Here is a 13,692-nt window from a genome sequence, read left to right on the forward strand (position 1 = left end):
GGGATAATAAGAATGGAGAGAAGAAACTATGAAACAGATATCATAGATAAGTACATAAATGAACCCAAACTATTCTTTAGATATATTAATGGGAAGATGAAGAACGAAAGTGTATCAAGATTAAAAGTTGAAGGAAAATTCTATGATGATGCACAGGATATGGTGGAGGTTATGAACAATAGTTTCAGATCAGTATTTACTGTGGAAGGGGAGTTTGATGCTGGAAGGGATAAGTTGGTGAGGAATATACTAAGTACAGTTCCAGTCAGTTATGAAGAAATACTTAAGGTGATGGAAGAACTTGAAGTAAATAAAGCAACTGGTCCAGATGGAGTATCAAACTGGATATTGAAGGAATGTAAAGAACATCTGGCTGATAAAATTCACAGTCTAGTGGTGACATCACTATCACAGGGAAAAGTACCAAAAGATTGGAAGAGAGCAAATATTACACCAATATACCAAGGAGGAAATAAGGAAAATTCACTAAATTATAGACCAGTGTCCTTGACTAATGTTGTGAGAAAATTATGTGAAAGAACAGTAAAAGAAAGATGGATGGAAGACTTGGAAAGAGATAAAGTTTTAGTAAATTGTCAATTTGGATTTAGGAGTGGAAGATCATGCTCCATGAACTTATTGTCCTTTTATTCAAGGGCAGTCGATATTGTGCAGGAGAGAGATGGATGGGTGGATGGTGTCTACTTAGACTTGAAGAAGGCATTTGACAAAGTACCACATTGAAGATTGCTATGGAAGATAAAAAAAAATTATGGAAAAATTGGAGGAAGACTGCTGGATGATAGAGAGATGAGAACTGTAATACAAGACCAAAATTCATCTTGGCTGATAGTAACTAGTGGTGTCCCACACGGGTAAGTGTTGGGACCGATAATGTTTGTAATATACGTGAATAACATAAATGAAGAAATAGTTATATGAACTTATTTATGGATGATGCTAAGCTGATGAGAAGGGTAGAAAATATAAATGACTGTATGATACTGCAAGATGATTTAAATAAGATAAATAGATGGAGTAAATCTTGGCAAATGGAATTCAATTTAAGTAAATGTAAAGTAATGGAGTTTGGGAAGAGTACGAAAAGAATACAATATCATTATTACATGGTAGGTATATAGTTAAAGAAGTCAAAATAGGAAGTGGATTTGGGGGTAACAGTCACTGAAAATTTGACTCTGGGCAAACACATTGATAAAATTACTGCAGAGATGATGAATATGTTAAAAAGAGTAAGAATGATATTCTTATGTCTGGATAAAGAAATGATAAAAAGTTGTTGATTTCCATGATAAGACCAAGATAGGAATATTATAAAATTAGAAAGAGTAAAAAGAGCAGTCACTAAGATGGTTCCAGAGTTGAGTAAATTGACCTATGAAGAGAGATTAAGAATGTTGAAAATTACTACCCTTGAAAATAGGAGAGAGACAAGAGATTTGATAAACATCAATAGAATGATAAATGATATGAAAAATTTTGACAAAGAAGGAAAGTTAACTGTAGAAGAGACATTAAGAAGTATAGTTTTCCTCACAGAAGTGTGAACAAATGGAATGAACTCAGTGAGGATGTTGTAAATGCTGAAACTGTCAGTGCTTTTAAGACCAAACTAGATAGATTTAGAGATGGGATACTATGAGAATACTCCCTTCCCATAAACCACAACTAGGTATATACAACTAGTAAATACACACACACACACACACACACACACACACACACACACACACACACACACACACACACACACACACACATTCATGTCACAAACAACAACAGAACATGTGTTGCCAATAACAGGAAAATTGGTAAAAGTAGAAGGAATGAGGGAAATATGGATAAAAAGAGACATGAACAAAGAAGAGAGAAGTAAACTGAGTAAAGGCAGAGTCAAAAAACGAGGAGAGAACACAGGAACAAGTGAAGAGATTCATTTGGAAAGTTGTGGACCTGAAAGTTAAGGAAATAGTACAACAAAGATGCCATAAAAGATCTTTAAGTGGAAGCTTAAAAATTATGTATACAGATATAGATGGTTTGGTGTCCAGCCTATTGGAACTTAAAGACTACCTAAAGAACAATGAACCAGACATGGTATGTGTAACGGAAACCAAGCTAAAAGAGGAAATAAACATGAGATTTGCAAAGGAAGGTTATAGCACATCGAGGAGAAACAGAAAAGGAAAGGGAGGAAGAGGAGTGATGATATTGGTAAAAGAGGATATTGTTGTTGAGGAAGTGGAACATGGTGATGGAATGGTGGAAACTTTGAGTGTTGTGATTAAGATCAAAGGAAGTAAAAAAAAAAGGAAAGTTATTGTGATATACATACCACCAAAAACTAATGCATGGGAGACCAACAGATATAAAACTATGCAAACTAGAAACAAGAAATATCATAGAGGAAATGATAAGGAAAAGTAACAAAGTGCTCTTAGTAAGCGACTTCAACACTAAAGGAATTAACTGCAAGGAAATGGAGCAAAGAACTTATGTATACTGTAATGGTGAACACAGTGAGACAATGGGTGAACGAGCCTACAAGATGCAGAGAAGAAGAACCATCACTGTTGGACTTAGTGTTTACAAAAATGCCTGAAAGTAGACCAGGTATACATTGTCCAGTGGGAAGAAGTAATCATGTGACAATAGAAATACTACTACAGGAGGAAACAGTGTTGCACAGGAAAGAACAATTTAGAAATGGGAGACAGAACTATGCTAAGGCAAACTTTGTAGAGCTTAATAAATTTTATGGAAAAATGAACTGGAAAGAGCTATTTGAAGGTAAAGTAGTGCAAGAAAAATATGAGATACAGTAAAATCCCTCTTATCCGGCATCAACGGGACCGCCGACATGCCGGATACTTAAATATTGCCGGATACTTGAATAGAAGTGAAATTATGTCCACAATCACCACCCTACACTCACGCATCTTACCATAACAAAGATCAGCTGATCTTAATCACCAGCTGATCTGATCAGCTGCTTAAGTGTAAGCACAACACGCTTCCTCTTTTCTACAACTTTAGGCGTGATGAAGGCGTCAGGCGATAAACAGTGCACACACGGGACTGAGTCACTGAGTAAACACAGTGCAGTGGGCTGTGGATGGCACGAAGCAGTGCGCTCTGGTGGCGAGGGGACAAAGTATGCCTCGCGCGGGAATTTTAATCGATTTTATGAGTACACATTGATTTTTTATTGATTTTAAGGCTCGGGGAAAAATGTGCTGGATACTTGAAGCTGCCGGATACTCGAATGCCGGATGAGAGGGATTTTACTGTATTTTGAGCAAGTATAGAGAGGGGGTGCAACAGTTTGTGCCAAGTTACAAAATGAAAATTTGGAAGCATGAATAGTTTGGTTTGTAGAAGCAAAAAAGAAAAAGGACAGGGCATGGAGGAAAATTATATGAAAGCTGAACACAAATATTAGGAAAGAATACAGAAAGGCAAGGAATGAGTATGGTATAATAAAAAGAGAAGAAAGAAATTTTGAAAGTGATGTAGTAAGAAAACAGCAGGAAGAGTCCAAACTCTTCTACTAATGCATAAATGAAAAAATGAATCATAGGGATAACATAATCAAGTTAAAATGAGAAAGAAGAATTTATGAAACTACTGAGGAGATGAGTGGACTAATGAATGAGAGTTTTCAATTTGTGTTTACAAAGGAAACTAATTTTGTGACACCAAAAGTGGTATTACAGAATGATGGAATGCAGGAGATACAAGTAAAGAGACAAGAAATCAAGAAACTGCTGGAAGAGCTGGATGTTAGAAAAGCTATGGGACCAGATCAAGTAAATGGATGGGTATTAAAAGAATGCAGAGAACAAATGGAGGAACCCATATTGGATATAATTTACAGCTCGTTGAAAGAAGGAAAAGTACCAAAGGAATGGAAGAGAGTTAACATAGTCCCAATATACAAAGGGGGAAATAAAATGGAACTATTGAATTACAGACCAGTATTGTAAGCAAGCTTTGTGAAATAGTAATTAAAGATAGATGGGATGCAATATTTAGAAGATGAAAAGATAATTACAGAAAAGCAATTTGGATTCAGGAATGGGAGATCTTGTGTCACAAATGTACTGAGCTTTTATTTGAGAGTAACAGATGGAGTACAAGAGAGGGATGGATGGGTTGGTGCAGTATACCGGGATCTCAGGAAAGCATTTGATAAAATTCCCAACAGAAATCTTATGTGGAAATTAGAAAATGAAGGAGGGATAAAGGGAGCATCATTGAGATGAATGGAGGATTATTTACATGGGAGGAAAGTGAGAACAGTAATCAGACACTAATTGAAGCTGGTGGGAAGTGACAAGTGGGGTACCACAAGGATCTGTGTTGGTGCCTATTATGTTTAAAATATACATAAGTGATATGACAGAGGATATAAATAGTTATATAAACCTTTTTGCTGATGATACAAAAATAATGAAAATAATAAAATATGAAAATGACTGCAAGGAGTTACAAAAGAATATTGACAAGATATATGCATGGAGCCAAAGATGGAAACTAGAATCTAATGCAAGAAAATACCACATGTTGGAAATAGGAAAAAATAAAAGGAGACCTTACAAAATGGGAGGAAAAATAATAATGAAAAGTAATGAAGAAAAGATTTGGTAATGATCCAGGACACACTATCACCAGAAAGGCACATAAACAAAATATTTGGCTCTACATACAGCTTGTTAACAAACATTAAGGTGGCATTTAACTGTTTAGATAAAGAAGTGATGAAGAAAAATATAACAAGCATGATATGACCTAAATTGGAATATGCAGCAGTAGTTTGGGCTCCACATAGAAAAAGAGATATATGAAAACTGGAAAGAATACAGAGGATAGCAACAAAGATGGTACCAGAATTGAAAGACTTAAGCTATGAAGGAAGACTTGAAGAGATGGGATTACCAACACTACAAGAGAGAAGAGGAAGAGGAGACCTGATAACAGTGTGCAAATTAGTAAACAATATAGAAAGAGTAGACAGAAATGACTTGGTACCACAGATGGAGGAGGGAGAGAGACAGACAAGGGGGTATGGGAAGAAAATAAATTTTACTTCGGCAAATCACTTGTCTGCTAGATGGTGCCGTTCACATGAGATACACTACACTTCGCCACACAGTCAGTTACTACGCAGACACCACACAAGTCGGACGTCGGTCTCGCCTCCTGTTAAGTTGTTACGACTTCTGTTATCGGTGAGTGATAGGAATATTAAAGTTTTCTTGTTTGGATTGTGTATTATGATTTCCATTACCTGTTATAAGGGTGGAATATTGTCTTTAATTATCCGTTACCTGATTATAGGGCGGAGTATTGCCTATGGATATCCGTTACCTGATAAGGGCGGAGTGTTGCCTATTTGAATCCGTTACCTGAATTAAGGGCGGATTGTGGACTATAAATATCCGTTACCTTGTATAAGGGCGGATTATTGGTTATATGATATCCGTTACTTGATATAAGGCGGATTATTGGCAAATATGACCATATTTGGGCACTCGTGAGCCGACATAGGTGCGAGATGGTTCCATCTTGTTACCCATTATTGGGGCAAGAGGAATATTGCCTTATTTACAAGCCCGGGGGCAATTGACTTCCCAAATTACTAAAGGGAAAAAATTTTATTTGGGCACTCTCGTGAGCCGACATAGGTGCGAGATGGTTCCATCTTGTTACCCATTATTGGGGCAAGAGGAATATTGCCTTATTTACAAGCCTGGGGGCATTTGACTTCCCGGATTATTATAAGGAAGGAGTTTTTGATTTAAAGTTACCCTGTGTGTGGGGTTAAGGCACCCGTGGGGTTATAAAAGGAACTGCTGTTAAAAAGGGTGGCATCTTGTTAACATTAGCCGCCATGTCTAGGACGCCTTCTGATGCTTGCCCCAGTCCTGAGAGATTCAGAACTACCAACATGCCACGCACCTCACCTAAGGTAAAGGGACTACACAAGGGGAGTAAACATGAAGAAAGATCCAGATCTAAGAGCCGTTCTACTCGTCATGAGAGGTTAAGTTACTCTCAGTCACCTTCCCCTTCTCCAAAATACGATGGTGAAGACAGCAATGCGCCTTCTTTGGGCATGATTATGGATGCTTTGACTGAGTTGAGGAAAGACATGGACAAGCTTAAGAAGGAAAATGGGGCTGTGAAGTCAAAAGCAGTTCATAACAATGCTCCCCTGTAGGTGTCAAATAATACTTTGATGCCTGATTCTCAGGAATCACAGGCAGGATTTTCTGGATTTAGAACTCCACTGAGGGAGGACAGTGATGAGGAAGAGGAAATCCAGAGGGATGTTCCTCATGATAGTATATTGTTACAAGGTGCTAAGAATTATGGACCCATGGAAACTGTCTCAAAAGAACTTGACAAGGAAATTGCTGCAATGGTGAACCACCTGTTTATTAATGGCATGAGGCAGGAAGATTACAAAGCCATTGTAGAGGATGAGGTGACATTTAGACCAAATAACTGCCATGCATTAACTCAAATGGATTGCAACCCACAGGTCCTGGACGCACTGGCTGCAGAGGCAAAGAAGGTAGACTTCCGCTTAAGGGAAGTGGGAAAAAAGATATTACCAAGGCAGCTACTATTGTTGTAAAATCGCTTACTGTGCTAGACAAGGTGGCACGTGATGAAGAGCACCAAATTATTGCAAATGAGGTGGCCATGCTCAATGGTGCATTAGCATTATTGGGTAATGCCCACTACAGAAATAACTTGAACAGGCGACATATCATAAAGAGGGACATTAATCCCAAATATTCTCATTTGTGTGCTGACAAGGCTCCCATGACAGGTCTTTTGTTTGGGGATGACCTGTCACAAGCCAACAGAAATATTGAGGAGGCAGAAAGGCTGAAAACCAAATTCACTTTTAAGAAGCCTACATCTTGGACTGCAAGCAGTGGCAGATTTGGTGGAGGTAAACAATGTAACTTTTTTGCCAAGGCCTCTTCCTGTGGATTCCCATCCAGATATCAGCCGTATGGTTTTCGCAGGATGCCCTCCAGTGGTGAACACAGGCGCTCCTACCCTGCTCAAGCTTGGACAACAAAAAACGTGAGAGGCCGGGGTCAACTTATCCCCCGGTGTTAACCCAGGTGAAAGAACAATTTCAGGCTGGGCAACTTCACAAGTTTATCAATAAATGACATGTGATTACAAGTGACCTGTTCATTTTGGATATGGTGGAACATTGTCATCTGAATATAGATGAAGCTAATATCGGATATTTATTTAGAGAGGATATACAGCATGTCTTTAGTGAGGAATAAGACGGAGGATTATAGGATGGTGTTAAATCTTGAAAACTGAACAGGCATGTAGAATATACTCATTTTAAAATGGAAAATTTTGAACAAGTATTACAGTTGCTTAGTCAAGGAGATTATATGGCTTCTATAGACCTTAAGAAAGCCTATTATTCAGTAAAAATTGCAGAGGAACAACAAAAATATCTGTGTTTTAGATGGATAAGATTTACCAGTTCACATGTCTACCTAACAGGTTTTCGGATGGTCCTCGTCTATTTACAAAACTTCTGAAGCCAGTTTTCTCTACACTTAGGCATAAAAGCCACAACATCACTAGTTATATTGATGATACGCTTCTGTATAGTAGCTCTTTGCCAAGAACATTCAGTTGTTGCAGAGTGTAGGTTTCTGCATAAATGTGGAGAAATCTGTTTTAAGTCCCACTACGCGTATTGAGTATTTAGGTAACGTGATAGATTTGGTGGCCATGACAGTTACCTTGCCGGCGCGTAGGAGGGATGAGATTATACAGCATTGCTCTCTTTTAGTCAATAGACAAAGAAAAAATTAGAATTGTGGCAAGAATGATTGGCCTGCTGGTGGCAGCAATCCCAGCTGTAGAGATGGGGAAGATGCACTATAGGAGGATGGAAAGAGCAAAGATCAAGGCTTTGGAAGAGGCATGTGGAGACTTTAATAGATGGATGAACATTACAGGAGATTAGAACAGATTTAAACTGGTGGATTAGGGAATTGGAGAATCAAAACAGGAAAATATTCAGAAATGCACCAGATACTGAGTTGTTCACAGATACTTAAAATCTAGGATGGGCAGGTTGCCAAAATAGCATCACTACCAATGGCAGATGGTCCCCTGAAGAGGTGCGTTCGCACATTAATGCGTGAATTATTGGCTATGTTATTCTCATTGAGATCTTTTACACATCTCCTTAGAGGTTTACACGTCAGGGTGTTATGTGATAACACCACAGCGATTAATTAAGTGAATGAGATGGGAGGTGTTAAGTCAATAGTTTGTGATGAAATTAGTAGGAACATCTGGGAATGGTGTCTTAGTAATGAGGTATGGCTGACAGCTTCCCACATACCAGGCAAATGTAACGTCATGGCCGACGAGGCATCACGTTACTTTAATGACGGACATGAGTGGCAGCTGAATGAGATGATATTTAAGGAATTGTGTTCTATATTTGGGAATCCTTGTATAGACCTATTCGCTTCATGTTTGAACAAACAAATGACTCCATTCTGTGCATGGACACCAGATCCAGAGGCTGCATATATTGATGCAGTTACAATTCCGTGGGCTAAATTTAAATTGGTTTACCTCTTTCCTCCCTTCTCTCTCTGATCTCTAGATGTCTGCTGAAGTTAAGGGAGGAAAGGACCAGAGGATGGATCATAGTGCCACTTTGGCCATCACAACTGTGGATGGGGGTGCTCCTTCGGATGCTAGTAGACGACCCTCGGGTCATACAGAGAAGGAAAAATGTGCTAATGCATCCGTCAACTGCTGAGGAGCACCCAATAATGAAACACACAAATTTGATGGCTTGTCAGTTGTCCGGAAACAACTTGAAGAACGTGGCATATCTAAAGAAGGTACGGAAATCATTATGGCCTCTTGGAAACCAGCAACAGGTAGACAATACAACACTCACATCAAGAGGTGGACACTCTTTTGTAGTAGAGGGAACATTAATCCCATTGCACCATCTATAGCAGATATATTAAACTTTCTGTCTCGTAACTTTCAAAGGAATGTGGGTTATGAAAGCATTAACATGGCGAGAGGGACTCTATCTGCAATAGGAATTATGGTGGAAGGCTGCAGAGCGGGCAATCACCCACTTGTCAACAGATTTCTGCGGGGAGTCTTCTACACCCAGGTAGTTGTTTAGTTTATTGACAAAAGAATCCTTTTACAAAATAAACGAAGAACACAACGACCTGGGATGTGAAACTTGTATTACAAAAGATAAGACTCGTGGAACCACTACACAGCCTAACACTGAAAGACTTATCGCTAAAAATGGTGATGCTGATGGCAATGACACAAGCAGCCAGGATCCAAACTTTGCACTTATTGTTGGTGAATATGGCATTTAGAGAAGAATCTGTTTCAGTTTTGTTAGGAGGTAAACATCAAGCAATGCAGGCCAAAATTTAATGTTCGTACTATTGTATTTAAAGCTTATCCTCAGGATTACAGATTGTGTGTAGTTAAGGCTATGAAAGAATATATAGAAAGAACTGAGAGACTAAGGACAGAATCTGGAAATGCAGATGGGAGACTACTCATAAGTTATATAAAACCCCATAGGGGTGTTTCTAAGGACATGGTGGCAAGGTGGCTTAAGACCATGTTATGTAAGTGTGGGATTGATACCAAGAGGTACACAGCAGGTAGTATTAGACCTGTGTCAGTGTCTAAGGCCAAGACACTGGATGTGCCTACTGCCACCATCATGGCAAAAGCTGGTTGGACGCAGGAAGCCACATTTGCTAAATATGTGGATATACATAAATATAAGGATATACAAGGGGAAATAGACCCTTTTTCAAGAAGCAGTGCCAGGCTCAGTATAATGTAAGGTTTGAAATGTTATCAGCAGTAAAAATCATGTTCTATTTTCATAAATGACAATGGGGTTTTTGTAATAGGAACTTTTATTTACACCTATTTACAAAATGTGAAATTTGACAGAACCCTTTACATACAACACCCACATGACTTTAAAATCTCATGTGAACGGCACCATCTAGCAGACAAGTGATTTGCCGAAGTAAAATTACAGAAGTACATGAGACTTACCGTAGGTTAGTTGAAATGTGCTTCGGATTTTGCGAGGCACATCACGTCTGCTAGATGGTAGAGTTCACATGCCCTCCACTCCCTCCCTTTGTTAATTGATGATTCTTGGTTTACACAACAAAAATTCAAGGACTGGAAGGGTTGGGAGATAATATTTCATGTGGGTAGTTGTATCTTTAAAGACTGACTGTGTGGCGAAGTGTAGTGTATCTCATGTGAACTCTACCATCTAGCAGACGTGATGTGCCTCACAAAATCCGAAGCACATTTCAACTAACCTACGGTAAGTCTCATGTACTTCTGTAAGTAGAGTGGATGTTCAAGTGACATCGAGAAATACAGCTTCCCTTATAGAACTCTTGAAATATGGAATGATTTGAAGGAAGAGATGGTTGCGGTAAACAGTGTACACAAATTTAAAGAGAAACTGGATAAATATGGTTATGGAGACAGGACAAAATGAGCTTTGGCTTGTGCCAGGTAAATACACACACACACAGGTGCCAGTAAGGAATATTATGGTGATATTACCCTTGCCACTCATAAATAAAACTAAGGTGGTATCAAAGTTGTTTTCTACCTTATACAGTCCTATAAAAATCATAGTTTTTCTTCTTTATCGACATCTGAACACAAAAATCTTTATAAACTGCAATTATTGTACTTTGGGGGAAAATAATTCCATTAGTTTTGAACATAATAAAAAACAACAAAAAGTGCTGAAAGACGAATGTATGTTTTTTTTTTAATTGAATAAACATTACCAATATGATTTATTGATTGAATAAAAGAAGGGAGAATTTTGGGATACATAAAACAGTGGTCTTGAGAATTTTTTTGTACAACAATGGTGAGATATATAAGAAAACTGTTCAGGTAATTTATAAATCTGGGTTTCATGAGTAAAACTACCCATTGTCATAGAAATCAAGTGAACATATGGGCCCCCATTTCCATTTTTAGCTCTTCTTTTATAAACATATAAAAAAAAAACTTAATAATTTTTCTACAAAAGTCCTACTTAAGTTATTATGATGAAGCTTGCTAATCTTATTGCTTATACTAAAGTCATCAAAAAAATACCCCAGAATAATTAGATTAATATGAATGTACCCTCCACTAGTACCAGGCATCGCCTTCCCTTAAGTAAAATCCTAACAGTTACCAAATTATGTGAATACAGTCAGTAATCTCTCTCTCTCTCTCTCTCTCTCTCTCTCTCTCTCTCTCTCTCTCTCTCTCTCTCTCTCTCTCTCTCTCTCTCTCTCTCTCTCTCTCTCCAATGTACCTAACATCACAATATTTCACTTAGGTATGGTCACATGAGCCTGATGAGCCAGTGGAGGCAGAGGCAGCAGCCATGGGACAAAAAGATGCAGCACAGGAAACCAAGGAGACTTGGAGGGAACAGGAGTATGATGCAGTAATTCTGGCAACACCACTCACCCAAGACAGCACCAAAATCCAACTGGTCAACTTTACCCAACAGTTTTCCTTCTCTGGACACTATGAACCGATTGAGACCACTATAGTCAGGGGAGTGGTGAGACCTGAGAGTCTCATGTTGAATGATGATGAAATGCTGGATAACATTTTAGTCATTAATCCCAGACTTATGTTCAACTCATTTGGTCGGCAGCAGCCAGTGAAAGGCAGAAAGTGTGACCAGGAGGCAGTTGGGGTGTGGAAAATATTCTCCCCCCACAAGATCCCTGAGGACCTGTTAGATATATTTTTCCAGAGGCGAGAGGTGACTCATGCAATATCTTGGTTAGCATACCCTCATTACTCCACAAATCAGACACTTGGAGACTTTGAACTTGCACCAGGCTTGTACCATCTTAATGCCATAGAGTGGGCTGGGAGTGCCATGGAAATGAGTGTCATAGGGGCAAAGAATGTGGCACTTTTGGCATATAAGCAATGGAAGAATGATCCTGATGCTGGGAAAAAGCCACCTATTAAAGAGGAGCTGTAAGAGAGGAGTTAATGTGGGATATGGACAAAAACATCATATTTATCACAGAATTAAGAGTTTATGAAAGCTTTTTGGCACATTTAGGAGCTTTATTAACTCAGTTTTGTGTTATCTTGTTAATCAGTATTTGACAGGACTGTAGTGTATTTGAAATGCTGTTATAGTGAAGCTTTGTGGTGGTGTAGTGTAAGGTTATGGTATACTTGCAACTTTAGGTGTAGAGAGAAGGGCACAGTAATGATGAGAAATCTTGTGGGGCATTTTCCTTGTGTGATGTTCTAGTTACTATCCCTAATGTTGGGGTGCTGTATGAGGTATTATTATTGGTTACTGTATAGTGTTGCATTTATTTTGAACATTTATTGAATGATGATCAATGTGATGGGATGCTGGTGTTGTGACTGGCATTTCCAATCTGTAAATAAAAAAGTCTCTAACCTTTGTGCAGTACAGGTTGACCTTCAGTACTCCAGCAGACTCATTTAATCTGGTATACTTTTTGTTGACTATGTTATCTATCTTTTTTAACATGCCATGGTTGTGTGATTAGATCAGTGTGTGCAGCCACAGATGGCACTAAATTATAGCATGGGACTGCTCTTGTGTGAATTTACTACAATGTCAAAATTACTCCTGGAAGACACGTTTGCACATGCATACTGTTGTGAGAAGAGGGCATCAAAACATCTACCATGTATTCTATATATTTTACATATTATATTAGTTATGTTGGAAAATTACTGTCACTCAGTTGTTTGTGAAGTATGTTCAGATAGAAATGAAGAAAAAAAAAAAGAGTAATGAGTGATAATAGAGATCCAAAACATACTCTGAGTTTTTTTTAATTTTTTTTCATATTTACAGATTTTATATATTGTCAACATATGTATGGAGTTATATTGACAAATTACTATTGTTCTGTTCTCTGTGGAATATGTTAGGATAGAAATGAACAAGTAAACAAGAGTAATGAACATTCCTGGTAGTATTATCACTAAGGGGAGTGATTTCATAGCACACCACCAGTCCATTCAAGTCCTGCATTATGTGTTTGTGTGTGTAACTGGGGCTGAATAATTTTTTTTCTTCTGATTTCTTATTTCTAACTTTTATTTCACATTAGCTATTGTTTCTAATAAAAGGAGGAAGTGGTAATTGTAACACAAAATGCATACAACCATAACATAATAACAATAAAAGAAAAGTGGAATTGTTTGAAAAGCTGGACCATGGCATTTCTGTTCATCACCTGTGTAAAGTTGATGGCACAGGATCATCAATCTTTGCTGACAGTGATTCAAAGAAACATAAGTGCATACAAAAGACAATAAAGGATGGAAAAAGTACAGATCATGATTGAGTAATGAGGTTGTATACTTTCTGCAATGGAGTGATGGTGTGGATATATGTGGCAAGGTCATGATAGAACAAGTTGAGGTGTTTCAGAGAGAGTTTGATTTATAACATCACTGTGAGTACACTAAGGGGATGCTGCATGGATTCAACAACCACCATAGCATTTAAGTACGTAAAATTTGTTGAGAAAAATTATTGGTGAA

General features: G+C 38.1%; 1 protein-coding gene across 1 annotated transcript in view; it reads left to right on the forward strand.

Annotated features, from left to right (window-relative positions):
- Positions 1–13,356, forward strand: part of LOC135113774 (prenylcysteine oxidase 1-like) — a 210,812-nt gene extending 197,456 nt beyond the window's left edge. Inside the window, exon 6 of the mRNA XM_064029358.1 lies at positions 11,468–13,356. Within this exon, the coding sequence (XP_063885428.1) occupies positions 11,468–12,133 (666 nt within the window). The 3' untranslated portion in view covers positions 12,134–13,356. The remainder of the gene's footprint in view (positions 1–11,467) is intronic.
- Positions 13,357–13,692: the final 336 nt, after the last annotated feature.

Source organism: Scylla paramamosain, chromosome 26, assembly GCF_035594125.1.
Source record: "Scylla paramamosain isolate STU-SP2022 chromosome 26, ASM3559412v1, whole genome shotgun sequence".
Taxonomy (NCBI): Eukaryota; Metazoa; Arthropoda; class Malacostraca; order Decapoda; family Portunidae; genus Scylla; species Scylla paramamosain.